Raw genomic sequence first — 18,805 nt, forward strand, 5'->3', positions numbered from 1 at the left:
CTCTCTGGCGTTCTTTCCTGTACAAGCTGACAGTTTATAGCTCCTCAGTATTTCCAGCAGTGCTCTGGCGTATTTCATCTTAATTGTGGATGGGCCTGGTCTTCGTATGAAATGATTGTCCAACGATAGACATTAATTGGACATGACCAGACATAGTTTCCACATATATTACATAAGAAATAAAGAGAATCTTGCTTTTCTCCTTTGAACCCGGTTTATAAGATTTACTAGATGTGGTCTCTACTTTTACCATTAAGAAATGTACACATTTTGATCTGAAATATTCTGATTTGTATTTTTATATTTACTGTATCTTTCACATAAGTAGAAGGCATTAACATTGAGGACTTTTTAGCATTGAGATGCTATTTTAGGCTTGAATATCTTTAGTCATAGGCTAGCTCCTTCTAGCACAACTTCAACACAACAATAGTTTTTCCAGCATCCAATCAGATCATTTAGAAGCAGAAATAAACCCCCAGTGGGCCGAGAGAAGCAGCTTTGTTGTCCATTGCTGTTCTTTGCGGATGTCGATTGTGCATCAGACTTTGGTAGGTGATAAAATGTGGAAATATTGTTGTGAATATGTGCAATTTATTCGTGTAGTATTTGTTGCTTCTCGGGTGGGGCTAGAATGTTATTTATAATGTTAAAATACAAAACTGGATTGTGCTTTTGTTCTAAACTGTGAGCAGTATTTTCTTGATGCCCCACCTTAGCGAGTGTGTAGTTCTGGATCCGTGGTTCTTTCTGTGCTTGAGAGAAGCATTTTTGCCTTCTGTAAAAGCTCAGAAAAGACTCATTAAAAATAGCTTCACTGTGACGTGCAGAATAACTGTGTTTATGAGTTGACCATTTGGAAAGCTTTAATGTGGGAGGATGCAAGCTTTTCCTTTCAATTACTTTAACAACAAGGCATCAGGAAGCGGTCCCTGTTGGTAAGGTTGATGGGTCCCTGAGCTGATGACAGAACCCACTCATCAAAAACTCTTTATCCAGCCAATAAAGCCACATTGATGGACTGCCTTAGCTATCTTTGACTGTAAACTGACTGCGCATTTGACTATTTTGACTGTAAACTTGATTATTTTTGAAAAATCAATAACTTGATCAACATACTTTTCCTTCTCTTTGGGAAAAGTTCAATAATCATTCAGGTTCCCAAGTAATCAAGTCCATGTGTTAATAATGATGTTGGTTTGTTTACTTGCTGGAATGTGTATTATGTGTTTCTAATTTAATTGTGGTGCTCACATTACTTTTATTGTTGCCAGTGTATTTAGTTGTTTTAGCAGGTTTGTTTAGTGATGCTTTTGTCTTAGACAAATTTTCCCTTGTGGACAATAAGGCATAGATCAATCTGTCTAAATGGAGAGGGAAGGTTAAACTAAAACTGAAGTATGTATGTGTTTTTTTAATCTGCTACCTACTGTGTGTATATTTCTTTCTTTAGGAAATCCAAGCCACTTGGTATGAGAAGCTTCATGAGTGGGAGGACGCCCTAGTGGCTTATGACAAGAAGATCGACATGAACAAAGAGGATCCGGAGCTGATCCTGGGCAGGATGCGCTGCTTGGAGGCCTTGGGAGAATGGTATGTCATTCGTTAGACATACCACATCCACACGTTTACTTTAGCTTTTGATTTAAGATCGGAGTTTTGGGGTTTTTGGGCTTTTGGTCGAGCCTCAGCTGAAACAAATAAAGTCAGCGTCTGAGGTTTTGGCTGTTTCATCTCCCACTTTTCCTGACTTTCTGTGATTACGCAACCTGTTCTAATGAGTCCTGTCATTTGGTTTCCCCTGTGGTCGCTCTGATTTGACCGACGCAGTTTTACTAGGAAATGTGTTTACTGACATGGAGAGCCTGTAAGAAACTGAAGTGAGACTTCACCACAGCTGAGGCTTGACTTCATAACACCCCCACTCAGTGTGGAAGGACATCTCTAGGGAAAAATGAAGTCACAGGATGTCCAAAGAGTCCATATCAATGGATCGCCAAGGAATTTATGACACAAACCAGACCTTGATTTGCTTATGTAACCATTTTTGGGGGCAGTCTGCAATTCATAAGAAAATGATTCCGAAGCTTTACAAGATAATATTTCATCCCACCTCAAGTTTTGTGTTTGCATCTGGATGGATAGAAGCTGGAGAGGATTTACCAGATGACCTAGTGGTGAGCCAGGATGAAGCTACATATGGTTACACATTGACATTGTGCAGGTCTTCCAGTTATTTACCTGGAAAAATGATTGTTAAAGTGCAATTTATGTCTGTTAGAGTGAAAATCAAATGTTACTGTGGCTGGTAAGTGGCTCTCTGGAAACTAACTGGAACAGTTTTGGTGGAAGAACAGCTTGTTGTGTTGTTACCAGGGCAACAAAGACAGGTTAGTTCAGGCTGCAGTGTTGTTTATAAAAATTTGACTTACCTTGAATCTGCCATAGAATTTTGCCACGTGGGTTTTATTAAATGTTTTTATCTTGAATTTAGTATCACTGTTGATGTTAAATATTGTTTAAAAGCTTGAACATGTCCCATTTAAATCCAATACACACTTTAAAAATAAAAAACTTGATTAGTTAACCTTAGTTTTTAATTATATAGGACCAATTCAGAACCAATGTCATCTCAAGGCACTTTACCAAACAATCTGATTGACTACAGAAATATATATTCAGTTCAGTATTATTAGATTTTTCTTCTAATAAAATAAGTATTGTGTCAATATTTAAATTTGTGAAAGGTTTTATATCTAAGGCAGCCCAGCCAGTCGCAGGGATCTTCCTCAAGCGACTGGGGATTTGAGACACTCACTAAACGCACGGAAGCACTGATACAGTAACACGTATGTTCAAGAAGAAAAACTCGGCTATTGTCAAAATTAGCTGGTGACTCTCTCCTCCAAGCTGTAGCTGCCAAACACTTTAGACTCCAGAACCTCAGTTTAGCCATAAACCTGCATGTCAAGCTGAAGTTGGAACTGTGTCAGTAAGTTTAACTGTCTGTTCAAGTTCATGTTTAAAATCTCCAGTCAGACTGCTGTTGAACATTTCATAATGAACCCTAAATTTGATGAAATTTCCACAAGTTATGTCTAACATGCATGCATAATTACTAAAATAGGATACTTTTTATAGGACTACTTGATACTAATTAACAATGAGAATTAATTTGGACACTTATGGTACTAGTTATGCAACACAATCACTTTGCTTGTAGACTCTTCAACTTTTAGACGACCCCCGCATGTTTTATTACCTCTCCAATCAGATAATGTGTGGCATGAATAAAACCTTTTGTAATCTCCTCCGTTTGGGTCCCATAAGTGTTTCTGGTTTTTATGTGATTAAAGGTTTCAAAAATCAAATTGTTTTGAAGAAACTGTGACCAGTGTAGAATAACTCAGTCCTGCTTTTATTTGTTTGCCTCCTTGAAGCACTAATATTCATCACAATACCAAGAGCATTAGTAAAATACTTATTACACTCAGCCTTTGATGACAGATTTGTATAATGATGTATTAGTTAGGGCTGCAGCTAATGGCTGTTATGGTGATCGATGAAATGGTATGTGTACAGGATGTGTGGGGTCTGTAGCGATATTTACCGCTATTTACCTGACCATGAACCTTTACGAGGTTTGGATGGAGGGAAGGTCAGCAGTTTGAACTGTCACTACCACTGATGATTTAAACACTTGTTTCTAATTGACTAGTCATCTACTGTACACACACAGACACACACATGCACACAGTAAGCAGATCGTTTATGTAGTTATGTAACAGACAGATGGAAAACGGCTTCAGTGACCCCCATCCAAGCGGTCCTTTCCTCAGACTGCTCCTCTGCCTCTTTCAGCTTCCTGCCTGTTAAACACATGTAGCCAGTTTGATCTGCAGCACAATCAATCCATCTTTGTTGAATAATTAGTCTTGGTTACACAAACATTTCCCCTAAGGACACATCTGTTTGTTTTATTATGCTCAGTCTCAAACCATTTGAAACGATGAATGGTTTGAGATGGGGTTTTTTATGCCAACAAAGAAATAAAAATAAACCATGGAAGATGTGATAGAAAGCTTGGTTTTTTATCTTCTGAGGTTTTCTTACATCTGCAGCCAGAAGCGCTCGTCTGTTTCAGCTAACGTTGCTTTTAGTACAATCATTAACAGCAAAAGTAAATGTGAACAGTATGTATTAGTAAAAAGAAATTAACATTTGGCATGCTGTCCATTATAGCCCTCATACATGAAAGCCAATACTGGAAGTTGCCGTGAGTTTTTTCTTTTTGCTGCTTTGTAGCATTCCTGCAGTGTCACAGTACTATCTGTGGCTGATCTGTCCGATCATCAAGATGAATCATTCAGCTCACCGGCCATGTTTCCATCAAACTCTCATGCAAATTTAAAGCTAATTTTTAAAATGTCTCAAAAAACAAAATGCAATCAAGGCGTGTTTCAACCAGGCCAAGCAAAACAACTTCCTCAGATCCAATGTTAATTTTAACACCGCATTTGTTATTCTAACTTTATTTAGTGTAGCCTTTTTACGAAAATGTCATTTAGTTTTAGTCATAATTTAGTCATCAGATTTGTTTTAGTCTTAGTTTTAGTCAACTAATTATGATAAAATTTTAGTCAACTAAATCTGCTGTCAATTTAGTCGACAAAATTACATGTAAAATGTAAATAATTTTGAATTAACACAAAGTAAATCATGTTTTTAACCAGTTATGGCATATTGTTATTGACCGAATATGTAATACATACAAAAACAGATTACATTTTTTTCAGGTGTCTTTATTTTTCTGACCTTGCCTTCAACAATAACAAAATATTTCAACCAGTTGGTCTGTCCTGCCTGAAAATTATATTAACTATTAATAACTATTTGCATATTCCAATCTTCATAAGTTATTCTTTTTCTTTTTTTACTGTAAATCTAAAATAGACACTACATGTAACAGTTAAGCTATTAAAAATAAAACTCACGGGGCTGATACTGCTGTATTAATGATAATTTAAAATCAACATTCATGAAAATCAAACCACAATGTTCCACTGAAAGCACAGCAGAAAACAGAATTACTCATGTCAAACATCATGTCAGTTTCAGGAGCTGATTGTGGAGAAGCTGTGGTTCTGATGCTCAGTGTGTCGGCACTGTTTCTGTTTCTCCCTTCATCCATTCTGTCTCATGTCAACCCATCCGTTTAAAACACTCACTGGCATGTTTTGAAATTTACCACGTATTCATCCTCTCTGATGCATCTTCCTGGTCACGTTACGTCTGTTTTATTGCAAGAGTTCTGAGTCTGTTCTGAGGACGCGATAAGGAACCAGGTGAAAGTTTTAGCAAGAGATGTTAAGAGCAGCCCCATGTTTGTTTTCTGTCTCTAGGCGACCGTGACAACCGTTTACTTGATATTTCTCATGTTTCAGCAACATTTAGTATTTTACCAGATGGTATCAGTCCTGTCCTGCCATAAATCCCTGCATGTCCATGTAACAGCAATACATCAACATGCAAACTGACCTTATAGTGCAACCAAGCAAACGTTAGCCTGATGTTAGCACCCACATGTGCCAGATATGGGGAAGGCGATGGCCTTCAGATTTTCACGTCACAGAATAATTTCCATCTTTCTGCCTTTCTTTGCGTAAACAGGAAATATTCCGTTAATGGACCCCTGGCTCCACTGCTTCCATCCTAGAAGGCCCGCTTCTCCGTCCTGGAGGTTTGGACTTGGACATTTTTGACGCACAGATCCACAAAATGGGGAAATGGGTTTCCTCCAGAAAACCTGCTGAACCCAGTGTTGGGGGCGCTGTGGCAGTCCACCAGCAGCCCGCCATGTTTTTGTGTTCAAAATGTGGAAAGTTTTGGATTTGCATGAACAGCCATCATAACTAGGAATTAACAGTATGAGACCAACAGACGGGTGCAGGGATGGTGCCCCCTAGTTCAAGGCATCACCTCTAGACTTAGCTTAATTCTATAGATCATAACAATAATAAAAACAATGCTTAGCCTGGTGGGGGGGCAAATAAAGCCTGGTGGCCCGCCATGCTAATGATACACTAGAGCAAACCCTGGGGAACAGTTGCTATGTCAGAACTTATTGCGTTTCCCTTTACCCTAACTCTTCTTCAGAAAATCCTAAAACCACCTGAAGGGAGCGTAAAAACTTTCCCATAAAATGTAGGAAGATTTTTTCAAGTTTTCAAAATGTGCAGAAAAATCCTGGATGGAAACGTGGTGACTGAGTTTATTTCTGTGAAGGTGGTAGGGGTCAAATTGGGATGGCCTTTTTCTGATGTGGGTGCCTGATGTTCTCCAGGGGTCAGCTGCACCAGCAGTGCTGTGAAGAGTGGACGCTGGTCAGTGAAGAGACTCAGGCCAAGATGGCGCGTATGGCCGCTGCAGCTGCCTGGGGTCTAGGTAACGGCCATGTTCCCTCATCAGTCATCAATCAGACACCAACGCTGTGCAGGGTTACACCACATGGTCTTTAGTTATTTATCAACCAGTTTTCTTGTTTTTCCAGGACACTGGGATAGCATGGAGGAGTATACATGTATGATCCCCAGAGACACACACGACGGCGCTTTTTACCGAGCAGTTCTAGCTCTCCATCAGGACCTCTTCTCATTGGCTCAACAGGTGGGTTGCATTATTGCTCAGCCACATAAATGCCAAACAGGATGTACTTTGAAGGTTTATGTTTTTGAAAGTGTTCTCATAAAGCCACACACTTTTTGGAATCTGTCTGGCCTTGAAGCTCGTGAAATTTTGCTTCATCTTTCTGATTATTGCTATTATTTCCATTTTATTAACACTTCAGTGTTTTTTCTGCTGCCCAGAGAGGATTGAACTCCTCTCATTGACTCTTGACTCTTCATTAATAATAGTAATAATGAAATGCACAAGGTTTGCTGGTTCTTTCTCTTCTTTTCCACGTGGAATACTTTTGGTGTGAAAATGTTATGTAAGCGTAGCTCATTTCAGCGTTCAGCTGCCGAAGCAGGTGACTCCTCCCATGGTTTGTTGGAGGTTAAGATGATGGTTTTCCTCCAGTTTAAGGAAGGTTAGGCTTTGTCAATGACCTCAGACTCCCTGGAGCTGGATGTGCTTAAAGCGAATGGAGAACACACAGACAGCATGCTTCAGCAGCCGACAAACGGTAAACAGTTGATCATCCAGTTGCCCTGTTCTTGTCCTCTGGAGATTTGCTTCCCATGACTCTCCTTCTCATCACAGACATTCTCCCTCTAATTTTGAGATTACATCCAGGTGCGGCTAGTAGGTCTCTGAAACTGCTTAGTGCCTGAAGAATAGCTGGAGCTGACAATGTAACACACACACACACACACACAGCACAGTGGAGAAGAGAGGGGACTTAAATGTGCGGTTTTCCAGATGGAGTTTGTCATTTTCACACAGAGCTTCCTTTGATTCAGTGGGCTGTAGCTTTCATCCTTTACATCCAGACATGTGCTCCAAGGGTCATGTTTGAGTAAAATTTCTCGAGTTGATGTCTGAAGTTTCCTGTTGTGGTCTGTGTGACACTCGGTGCGTTGCAAGCATTTTTAGGACTGTAATGATTGCTTGAACGATGAGAGAATCTTGATTTTTAAAAGTCCAAATCCTCAAGGCTTCTTTAAGTAGTTTAACTGTCTAGCGCACTTTCTCTCTGCTGGAGGATTTTGTTGTGCCGATGAACTATTGTTGAGTACTAAGTACTATTAGCAGTGATGGAGGAAGAAGCGTTACCAAGGAGATAAAATGTGTCCAAAGTTGTGGGTTCACTCACTTTGGATATATTTTCCTTCTTTTTAGGGGGAGCTACCTACTAATCTGTGATGTGAAAAATATATAGATTAGAAATGTAAAAACACTTTGTCATGTTTCAAACTTTAGACTGAAAGTAAAGTTTAATATAAAAGGCAGTGTTTACTACTGAGTTTGCTTTCTATTTTTAAAAGTTAATGTGAAATGTTTCATTTCTCTTCTTTTTTTATGCATAAAGTTTGTTCTTACTTCAAGCTTAAGACTAAAAGTGATGTTAGAATCATTGCATCTTAAGCAATAAAATGTTGTTATAAGAAAAAGATTTTTACTAGCCTTTGCTCTGTCATATATTTCTTTTACTACCTTATGTAGCATCTATTCCACTTCACAGTGTTGTAAGGTAATTTAATTTATATGCAGCAAAAGGCATTTCAATGTTCTTTACATGAATTAGAGGAAACATAAACAAAACAAAAAAATAAAACAAGAAAATTACTTCACAATTTATAAACTAATAGTTTCTCTAAATCCTAAGGTTGTTCTATCTAGTAGGTTTTACTCCTGTTCTGGGTTGAGGAACATTTGATGAACTAAATGTTCCTGTGCCGTGTTGCTCAGCAGAATAAGAATAAGTACACCATAGATTGTGCTCCTTTGTGTTGGCTGGTGCATATAATTCCAACAAGATTCACTGAAATTATTGTCTGAATTGTAATGCTATAAAACTCCTGGGGAACTCAGACCTCCACTGTTGGTTATTTAAAAGAGCCTTCTGGCTTCATGGCTCTAATAACAAAGTTACATCACAGAGCCCTGATCTTATGTGAATAAATGCAGCTTTACGTAAGAGAGCAGAGGGCTGGTTAGCTGCTGTTTTGTGCTGCCAGAAGCCAGACACTGCATTTACTGGGAGTCGTCTGGACTGCACATTTGCAGCTTGGCCCCAGCGCAGTAATTCAGGCGTAAACAGCACTAGAACTCCATGGAGAAACAGCCTCATTGTCACCTCATATCAAGGCCAGTGTCCTAACTCCACGACTTGTTATTTGTGCCTCAGGATGTTTTGGCATGCCATCATCCCTGCTTTCCCTCCCCGTAAAAAAAAATAAATAATTGGTGTTGGTTTGAAACAGCTGTGTGCCCCTCCGAGAGCTTCCTCACTTTTCTCCTTTATTTTCTCTCCCTGTTAATAAAAGTTGCCAAATGATGCGGCCGATAAGGCTCCAGAAATCACTTTACGAATATCTGTGTCCTTGGTTGTCCTCGTCGTCTTATTTCCATCATCTCTCTCCGTCAGGAAGTGTTTCCACTCCTCAGGGCTCTTACTGGCTGTTTGCCGACTCTGTGGGTGTAGATAAGTCCTGCATTTGCAGGAGAAGTCAGATGGCCAGATTCCTGCAAATGATTCAGCAGAAAGCAGAAATGCCTACAAGCAGGATGCTAACCAAATAGTTTTTAGGGGTGAATCTATGGGCAATATAAATAATATATATTACTTTTATATATTTATAAAAATAACCTCTGGAAATACAAAAAAATGTTTTTCAGAGTTCTCATCTTTTTTATTTTTAATCTGTTACCTTCTACCCCCTCTGCCTGTTTATTTCCCAATGTGGACACATTTTACAAAGCTTTCTAAACTTCATTTGTCATCCAAGTTCATGGTTACATAAATGCTGCATGGCTGTTCTCAACACTTCATCTACCTCTGCTCAGAAAATGTTTTATTGGAAACATAATTATTGAAATGTTGAATTAATCTGCAACTTTATAATTATTTAAAATCATATTGTAAATATCTATCATGAAAAAAGGAATGATGTAATGTGTTTATATTTCTGTGAATAACCTAGTGCATTGACAAAGCCAGAGACCTCCTGGATGCTGAGCTGACGGCCATGGCTGGAGAGAGCTACAGCCGTGCCTACGGGGTGAGCGTTCATCACACCATCAACATAAGATCACTTTTCTTTTCTCATTATATCAGAAAAACAGATTCATCACGTGGTTCTCTGTCCCACTCATGAGTGGATTTTTTATAGCAGTTCTTGAGATTATCAGTAAAAAATAGAAAACAGCAGGCTTGGTAAAATCTAACCCTTTGGATTCTTGTATACATAGTGCACCTAATCTTCTTAAAAACTCTTCATCAGACTGAACTCTGTTGGAAATTGGATTCTTGGGTCACCAAGTGAATTTATCTCAGTCAACTTTAATTTTCCTTTCAGATTGTCCTTTCAATATATTTTCCTCTTCTGTACCATATATGAATGTTTCAGTTCCAATAAAGTGAAAGAGTATCACTGAAAGTAACTGTGTGTGTGTTTGTTTCCCAGGCCATGGTGTCCTGCCAGATGCTGTCTGAGCTGGAGGAAGTGATCCAGTACAAACTGGTGCCGGAGCGGAGGGACATCATCAGGGAAACTTGGTGGGAGAGGCTGCAGGTACTCAATGCTCAGAAAAACACACACACACACACACAGCTTAAAGGAGTTCAAATCTTCATTCACGTGTGCAGTTCAAGCATGCGATGTGAAGCAGATGCTGTTGCTAATGGAAAACATCCCGTCTGCAGGCATGTGGAGACTCAGCAGTGTCTCAGACTGATCTATTGTTGCTCTCAGTGTTTCTTCTCTGATGTGCTTCCAGATATTGTTTCTATAAATATGAAAACTGTTTTAGAGAAGCCATGAGTCCTGGCTTCTGCTATCGGTGTTCCCACAAGACAATCAGCAACTTTTAAAATGTTTTGTGGGATCAGTTTGATACAAAGCTTGGTTAGTCTTTGGTTTATGACAGTGATTAATATAAAAATAGAAAACCACATTCAGCTGCATGTCCACACATTGACAAAACAGATTCACCACACGTTGCAGGACTAGGAAAACAACTTGAACCTTTTCACGTTTTTCGAGTTAACAAAAGGGGATTTTATGAAACACATCAACACAAAGTATAAAAGTGCAGAAGTGTTTGTTGACAGGATCGCTCTAGTCACCACAAATCCAGTCTTTGTGGAACTGTGGCAAAGAAGAAAGCCATTGTCGATAACAAGAAGAATTTCCGTTTACAATTTGCTGCAAGCCGTGCAGCGAGACAGCAAACATGTTTCACCAGACCAGATTGAACTTTGATTCAAAAAACGGTGGAAGAAAAATAATACTACACATCATCCCTGGACAAAACGTCTCACCATACTACATGGTGGTGGCAGGGTCATACTGTGGGGAGTTGGAGCTCACTTCTCTTACTATGTGCTTTCTTGAGTTTCAATAGCTGCTTCCTTGTTCATGCACTGCTAAATGAGGGTGTGTGTTTCTGTGTGTTTTCCTTCAGGGTTGTCAGCGCATTGTGGAAGACTGGCAGCGGATCTTGATGGTCCGCTCTCTCGTCATCAGCCCCCATGAAGATATGAGAACTTGGCTGAAATACGCCAGCCTTTGTGGCAAGAGCTTACGCCTGGTCAGTGCACTGACGTATTTATATTGGATAGTATAGATAGATAGAAGCTCTCCAAGATCCTATTCATTATCATTATTAATGATCAGGCAGAGTAGACTTCTAACTTTCCTTAACAGGAAATGATGTTTTGGCTGAGAGGAAGTTAAGTGCAGCTACAAATTAAACTTCATTCAAGTTTTTCTAAGTGGCCCAGTAATAAAAGCAGTGAAGCTTACACCGGGTCATGCTGTGTGGAAACTTAAAGTTCATATCTTCTTAATGAAACAGAGGATTTGTTTCATCTTTAACCTCACTGGTATTCCAATAAGTTGGCGAGGACAGTAGAAAGTGTTGTTATAATTGACCACAATTTAGAATCAAACATCACTGAATGTGCTGCCATTGGAAAATAGAAAGATGCATTACACCACCAGTAAAAATCTATTTGCAGTTTTGGGGGAGAAAACAAACCCTCCTTATTGAGTTTATGTCATTTTGATATCTTTCTTTTACTTTCTTTTGCCTTATCCCCTGTTCTTGCTGGTCGAAAAAGTATTTATTCACAAATGTTTTTATCTGTTTGTATTAAAGTATATGTATAAAAAACAAAGTTCTGTTCAGTTTGTTGAGTAATTCTGCTAAATGTGCTGCATTCCCCTCCAGGCTCTGGCCCATAAGACCCTCGTGCTCCTCCTGGGTGTTGATCCCTCCAAGCAGCTCGACCACCCGCTGCCCACCACCCACCCACACGTCACATATGCATACATGAAGTACATGTGGAAGAGTAGTCGCAAGGTAGGAAAATCCACTTGGTCACATAAAATCTGGTAATTACTTTCTTTGTTTCAGTGCAATATCTCAGTATGGTCCGACTGTCTCTTTAGGGTTTCATTCAGGTTTATTAACAAGAGTGTTTGAGATTCAAGGTTTAAGAACATTTCTTTAAAATACACACATCATTTAATCTTATTTCTGTTTTTGTAACCTTTATTTATCCACAATTTGTATGTGATACTAATACAAGTTACAAGACACAAGGCAAGAGCTTACGCCTGGTCAGTGGAGCGACATATTTATATTGGATGGTAATAAACCATCTACTGTAATTAATAGAAGCTCTCCAGGATCCTATTCATTATCATTATTAACAATCAGGATTTGTATGTGTTACTAATACAAGTTACAAGATAAATGTTTGATATTAAACTGGAAATATCTAAACAAAATTAAGCAAATCAACAGAAAAAGGTTCAGTTTAAGAAAATCAGTCTTTCAATAAAGGAGTCTAAAAGAGATCCAAACTTACAGATGAAAGTATCAAGCTTTTCATATCCTATGTAGATTAAAAAACTACATAGTTCTGCCAACCTCTGAAAAAATATCCTAGGTATTTGAAGAGTAGCCAATTTAAGAAGCATAAATCATAGCAGTTGTGTGACGATATTAATATACTCAAAGCTTTATACTGTACATAAAAATATACCACAACTGTTGTCTTCTAAGGCTTATTGACAGGCAAAAAAACAGAACATACAGAACACCAGAACTGTGATGTTATGTGCACTGTGTGTGTTATATGCACACACAAGTGAATAACCCTAACTTTAAAGCCTATCAAGATGCATCACCTTCTTTGTATTTTTTATCTATTATTTTAAGTTTTAATTATTATTTCCATAGAAACTGTCAGTATAAAAAGTATTTTTCTGATTGAATTGATAAAAACGCAAAGAAAAACAGCAGCTAGAAGGTCGTGGTGAGTATTGAAGAATGTGTGTGTCCTCTAACTAATCATGTTTCTTATAAATACTGAATAATTATCTTCATATCCAAATAACACAAACAGCAACGTATTGATGTTGAAAGTAGACGCTGCTTCTCACTGGGCAATTCCTGTAATAGCATCTTCATCCAGCCAACTTGTTTCACCAATGTGGCCAAAACTTTCCTAAACACTTTCAGAACATTAGTCACAGCTGCAAGGATTACATAAGTTACTGGTTAGGTTAACCAAACAAAAAATCTAAAACATTTCACACAGCAAGAAGAAAACATTAATGATGATAAATAGCTATAGAACTCAGTTTTTAATGTTAGTTTTTTATTTATTTTTAAAAATCCAAAGGTGGATCAAATGTAAGTAAAAGCAGCTGTGGGTGATCTAAAGCTGTGCTTTCTAACTCTCCACTGCTCCAGCTTGTTTCAGTTTTTTGTGTGATGTCTGGAGAACAGGTGAACCAGTTCAGAGCATAACTTCACTGTTTTCTGCTTCTGTTTTCCGTGTTGATAGAATGAGCAACGCAAGATGGACGTCCCCACAATCAATGGGAATAATTCTCAGTAGAAAACCACTCTTACATCACACATAATAATGCAGTATTCTTTAATATTTAGTTTTTGCTGATATTTGGTAAGTAAGGCTGCAATGGGTGGAGCCAGAACAGATGTTGTTTGGCTGCCAAACATGTAGCGCCTGTTTGTTGAAAGTGAGGGTCTCATTTGGGGGCGTAGGTAAGTGTGAGCGCTAGCGCTAATGCTAACACAGCCAACTGCGTTTCTCAACAGATATAAAACACAGATGAGCAGAGGGGAAAAAAACAATCTACTGTTGGAGAGGACATTGACTCATCATCACTGAGACAAATTTCTCAATAGATGATGAGCCGTTGTTGCATCCATTGCTTACTATTTAGATTTTTAATGATTTTAACATCTTTTATGTCCTTATCTCCCAGCACAATGCCTAATAAATTGACAAATGGTTGTAAATGTTAAAAAGCTGACCACTGACTATGTTGTGTCTTGACAGATTGATGCTTTCCAGCACATGCAGCACTTTGTCCAGGGAGTCCAGCAGCAAGCCCAACATGCCATAGCAGCTGAAGACCATCAGCGCAAGCAGGAGCTCCACAAGCTGATGGCCAGGTCTGTTCATGAGCAGGAGGCAGCAGCCACTGCTTCAGTAATGGCTACAACAAAAGCTCAAACAGTAGAAATGTTTATGAAATAGCAGATTGCCATGTTTGTTTTTTCATGTGCAGATGGACAGTTGGCTCTGTGATAATTTCACTGAGGATTCATTAGTAAAGTATTTATTGTAATTTTCCAGAAAAATTACCCATCTTACATCACAATGTTCATAAGACTTCATAAACTGACATTTCTCAGAAACTCATTCCTTAAACATTGCCCATCTGGTTTCAACTTTTCCACTTAAAATCATGCTCTACATTTTACAGAAGTGATAACTTTCCACTCCGACCCTTAAAAGCCTTGCAAATGTATTTACATGCACATTTCATTATGATACAACAAACAATGTTTTTATCGGATCGACCAGCACAAAATACCACAGTATTGTGAACTATTAAATATCCATCTTATATGTTTTTTACTGAACAATACCTGAGCAAAGTTCCCCGCCACCTGTTTCAGATCAAATCACATTGGTGACAAACGTTTGTGCAACAAAAGTTTCTTTACGTTTAATACATTTTTGTAGAGGTCATCAAAGGTCAACCAGCCCCCCCACATTTACAAAATCAAATGGATTTTGTCAATCAGCTGTGCTACAAACATTTTAGCTGCACAAACAGCAAAAATAATTCTCTAAGTTTTGTTTGATTTTGAAACTTTTTTAAAATCTTAACAGCACAAATTGAAATTCTTGCAGCATGAACCAGCTTAACTGTAGCACAGTTTAATGACACCACATTCTGTTTGGTTTTGTAAATATGGACAGACAGGTTAACTTTCCCCAAACGTGTTGTGAGGGTCTGCTGGAAACTTCTGGCGGAGTCCCCTGTGAGACGGAGCTTTAACTCCCATCTCCAGCAGAAATTTGAACACGTTCCGGGGGAGGTGGGGGACATCGAGTCTGAGTGGACCATGTTCCGTGCCTCCATTGTCAAGGCAGCTTATTGGAGCTGTGGCCGCAAGGTTGTCGGTGCCTGTCGCGGTGGCAACCCTCGAACCTGTTGTTGGACACCTTCTGTGAGGGATGCTGTCAGGCTGAAGAAGGATTCCTATCGGGCGTTTTTGGCCTGTGGGACTCCAGAAGCAGCTGATGGGTACCGGCGGGCGAAGCGGCATGCGGATCAGGTGGTTGCTGAGGCAAAAACTCGGGCGTGGGAGGAGTTTGGAGAGGCCATGGAGAGAGACTTCCGTACGGCTTTGAGGCGATTCTGGTCCACCATCCGCCATCTGAGGAAGGAGAAGCAGTGCAGCACCAACACTGTTTAAAGTGGAGATGGTGTGCTGCTGATCTCGACTCGGGATGTTGTGGGCCGGTGGGCAGAATGCTTCGAAGACCTCCTCAATCCCACCAACATGCCTTCCATTGAGGAAGCTGAGCCTGGGGACTCTGGGTTGGGCTCTCCAATCTCTGGGGACGAGGTCGCCGAGATGGTTAAAAAGCTCCTCGGTGGCAGGGTCCCGGGGGTGGACAAGATTCGTCCTGGATTCCTTAAGGCTCTGGATGTTGTAGGGTTGTGTTAGCTGACGCGACTTTGCAATATTGCATGAACATCGGGGGCAGTTCCCCTGGAATGGCAGACCGGGGTGGTGATCCTCCTGTTCAAAAAGGGGGACCAGAGGGTGTGCTCCAATTACAAGGGGGTCACACTCTTAAGCCTCCCTGGCAAGGTCTATTCAGGGGTCCTGGAGAGGAGGGTCCATCGGAAAGTCGAACCTCGGATTCAGGAAGAGCAGTGTGGTTTTCGTCCTGGTCGTGGAACACTGGACCAGCTCTACACCCTCAGCAGGGTCCTAGAGGGTGCAAGGGAGTTCGCCCAACCGGTCTACATGCGTTTTGTGGACTTGGAGAAGGCGTTCGATCGTGTCCCTCGGGGAGCCTTAACCATCAAAACAGAGGTGGTGGTTAAGCTCCGTGGCCTTAACCACGGAGCTTTTTGAGGTGGACTCAAAAAGCATCTCTGCTTTTTGCGGATGATGTGGCCTGTTGGCTTCATCAGGTCGTGATCTTCAGCTCTCGTTGGAGCGGTTCGCAGCCGAATGTGAAGTGACCGGGATGAGGATCAGTGTCCCCAAATCCGAGGCCATGGTCTTGAGCCGGAAAAGGGTAGAGTGCCTTCTCCGGTTTGTGTCCTGCCTCAAGTGGAGGAGTTTAAGTATCTCAGGATTTTGTTCACGAATGAGGGAAGAAGGGAGTGGGAGATTGACAGGCAGATTGGCGCAGCATCTGCCGTGAAGCAGGCGCTGTACCGGAAGAGAGAGCTGAGCCAAAAGGCGGAGCTCTCGATTTACCGGTTGATCTACGTTCCCACCCTCATCTATGGTCATGAGGTTTGGGTCATGACAGAAAGGACGAGGTCACGGAGACAAGCGGCCGAAATGGGTTTTCTCCGTAGGGTGTCTGGGCTCTCCCTTAGAGATAGGGTGAGAAGCTCTGTCATCCGGGAGGGACTCAGAGTAGAGCCGCTGCTCCTTCACATCGAGAGGAGCCAGTTGAGGTGGCTCGGGCATCTGGTCAGGATGCCTCCTGGACGCCTCCCTGGTGAGGTGTTCCAGGCACGTCTCACCGGAAGGAGGCCCCGGGGAAGACCCAGGAAATGCTGGAGAGACTATGTTTCTCGGCTTTCCTGGGAACGCCTTGGGATTTCCCCGGAGGAGCTGGAACAAGTGGATGGGGAGAGGGAAGTCTGGGTCTCCCTTCTGAAGCTGCTAGCCCCGCGACCTGACCCTGGAAGAAAATGGATGGATGGAGCTTGACTTTTGGTGACCTCTAGAAACATTTGAAGGTTAGTGGGCGGGGCAACTTCATTCAGGTTTGAACTATAGGAAAGAAGAAATCAGTAGAGTTAAACGAACTGAGATTCTTTGGCAAGAAATGAAAGTTGATATTTACTGGTAATCTTTTTCTTGAGCTTTTCAGTTTTAGTTATTCTGTTCTAAAAATAAGGAGTAAGAAAAAAAGTTCAAGTATTGTCTTATCAGTGCTAAATACAAATGCTTTTCACGCATTTCATAAGTTTACTAGTAGATTTTTTTTTTTTTATCAAATCAAATCCTCCAAAACATCCACTAAAGTTTCTGCTTTTAACATGACAAAATGTAGATAAATAGTTCAATGGGTTTGAAAGGGTTTTGAAGGCACTGTAAATCTCACTTCAGACAAGACTCTGAAGTGTTTTGAAATTCTTGGTAACAGGAGAACCAATTGAAGAAAATACTGGCATATTTTTCTGATGCTGGTTTGACGATAGTTTGGAATTTCATCAAAGTCCCAGAACAGGCTGTTTACAATTCCTCAAACTATCAGGGCTAAAGTCAGCTGCGTTTGGTCCTGACAAGAGGATAATTACCTTGTAAAGAGCTTGTCTGTGTTTCATTGGGTTTTTTTTCTTCATGTTGGTCAAGTAACACAAACCAGCCAGAGGTGCGGCTTCGCATCAGACGGGTATAATCCAGGTTCCAGTAAATCATACGCCACATGTGCCAGCAGTGGCCGTGTCCTCCCATCCTGTAAATCAAACCTGACGAGACTGAAGCATGACAGCAGGCTGAAAAGGTTCTTTTTCATTTTCTATCTGCCACACAACAGCTTTCTGAGGAATGCATGTGAGGAGAAAACACCTGTATAAAGTCAGCCAGGATGGGCCGCCCCCCCATCCTCACACACTTTAATGAATGCAGGTCAGCTGCTGGTATGGAGCACACCTGGATTTCTCATGTTCACATCATCTCGCACAACACTTCACTCTGACTCAGTAGTTCTGCTATCTGCTTTTTTTTTTATATGTTCTGTAAAACCCCTGCATGCTAACAGATTTTGGAAGCAGTTTTGGCATAAATCCTTTGCTAACACATGGGAAAGCAAAGAAATTATGTAATGGCAATGGGGAAATTTATTAGTGGACCCTTCCAAACAGTATTCACATTATTGATAAATGTATCCACGAAAAATCTGTGTTTGCCATTTGCTCGCATTAGTCTAGGTGTGTAAATTACACAACTCAGCCCCACCAGGCACAACTAGTTGGACTTCTGCCTCTTAGCATCTGTTTATGCTTAATAGAGGCCTGTTCTCCTCAGTGAAGTTTCATAGCTCAACACATAAGCGACAGAACCAATAAAATTTTTTTTTTGATGAGTTGGTGCAACATTTCCAAGTTTTCAGTCATTAAAAAGTGTAACTTTTCTCTGGTAAATTGCGATATGTTTAAGCCAGTTGTTCTGTAGGAGTTAACATTAGCAAGTGTAACATTTTTGGAAAAGAAACAAACTTTGTACTGCAGTGATTCCTTGGTTAATGGTTTTCTCCAAGAGAGAAACAAACAGACTCCCACCTGTCTTTATGGCATATTTATTGTCTAGTTAACTGACTGGATTCCTCATGTATTGTCAATGAAGAAAGCAAGGGTTCACCAACATGCAATGTGAATTTATGTGGAAGGATTTATACAGTGAAAGAACTGAACCTTGTGGTACTCCTTATCTGACTGTGGTTAGATGTATTAACATGAACAGACTGGCACCTGTCAGGCGAAATTTGCTCTGAACTCAAACAAAGCAAACAATGATGACTTTAACGTTTGACTTTAGTAACTTT

At 40.3% G+C, this 18,805-nt stretch overlaps 1 protein-coding gene across 2 annotated transcripts in view; it reads left to right on the forward strand.

The window, feature by feature from the left end:
• mtor (mechanistic target of rapamycin kinase) overlaps positions 1–18,805 on the forward strand; it is a 168,414-nt gene that overhangs the window by 89,728 nt on the left and 59,881 nt on the right. For both annotated transcript variants that reach the window (XM_032562658.1, XM_032562647.1), the window contains exons 30-37: positions 1,454–1,593; positions 6,344–6,444; positions 6,551–6,666; positions 9,648–9,725; positions 10,131–10,238; positions 11,131–11,256; positions 11,899–12,030; positions 14,045–14,160. In XM_032562658.1, the coding sequence (XP_032418549.1) occupies positions 1,454–1,593; positions 6,344–6,444; positions 6,551–6,666; positions 9,648–9,725; positions 10,131–10,238; positions 11,131–11,256; positions 11,899–12,030; positions 14,045–14,160 (917 nt within the window). The remainder of the gene's footprint in view (positions 1–1,453; positions 1,594–6,343; positions 6,445–6,550; positions 6,667–9,647; positions 9,726–10,130; positions 10,239–11,130; positions 11,257–11,898; positions 12,031–14,044; positions 14,161–18,805) is intronic.

This window comes from Xiphophorus hellerii, chromosome 1, assembly GCF_003331165.1.
Source record: "Xiphophorus hellerii strain 12219 chromosome 1, Xiphophorus_hellerii-4.1, whole genome shotgun sequence".
In the NCBI taxonomy this organism is placed as follows: domain Eukaryota; kingdom Metazoa; phylum Chordata; class Actinopteri; order Cyprinodontiformes; family Poeciliidae; genus Xiphophorus; species Xiphophorus hellerii.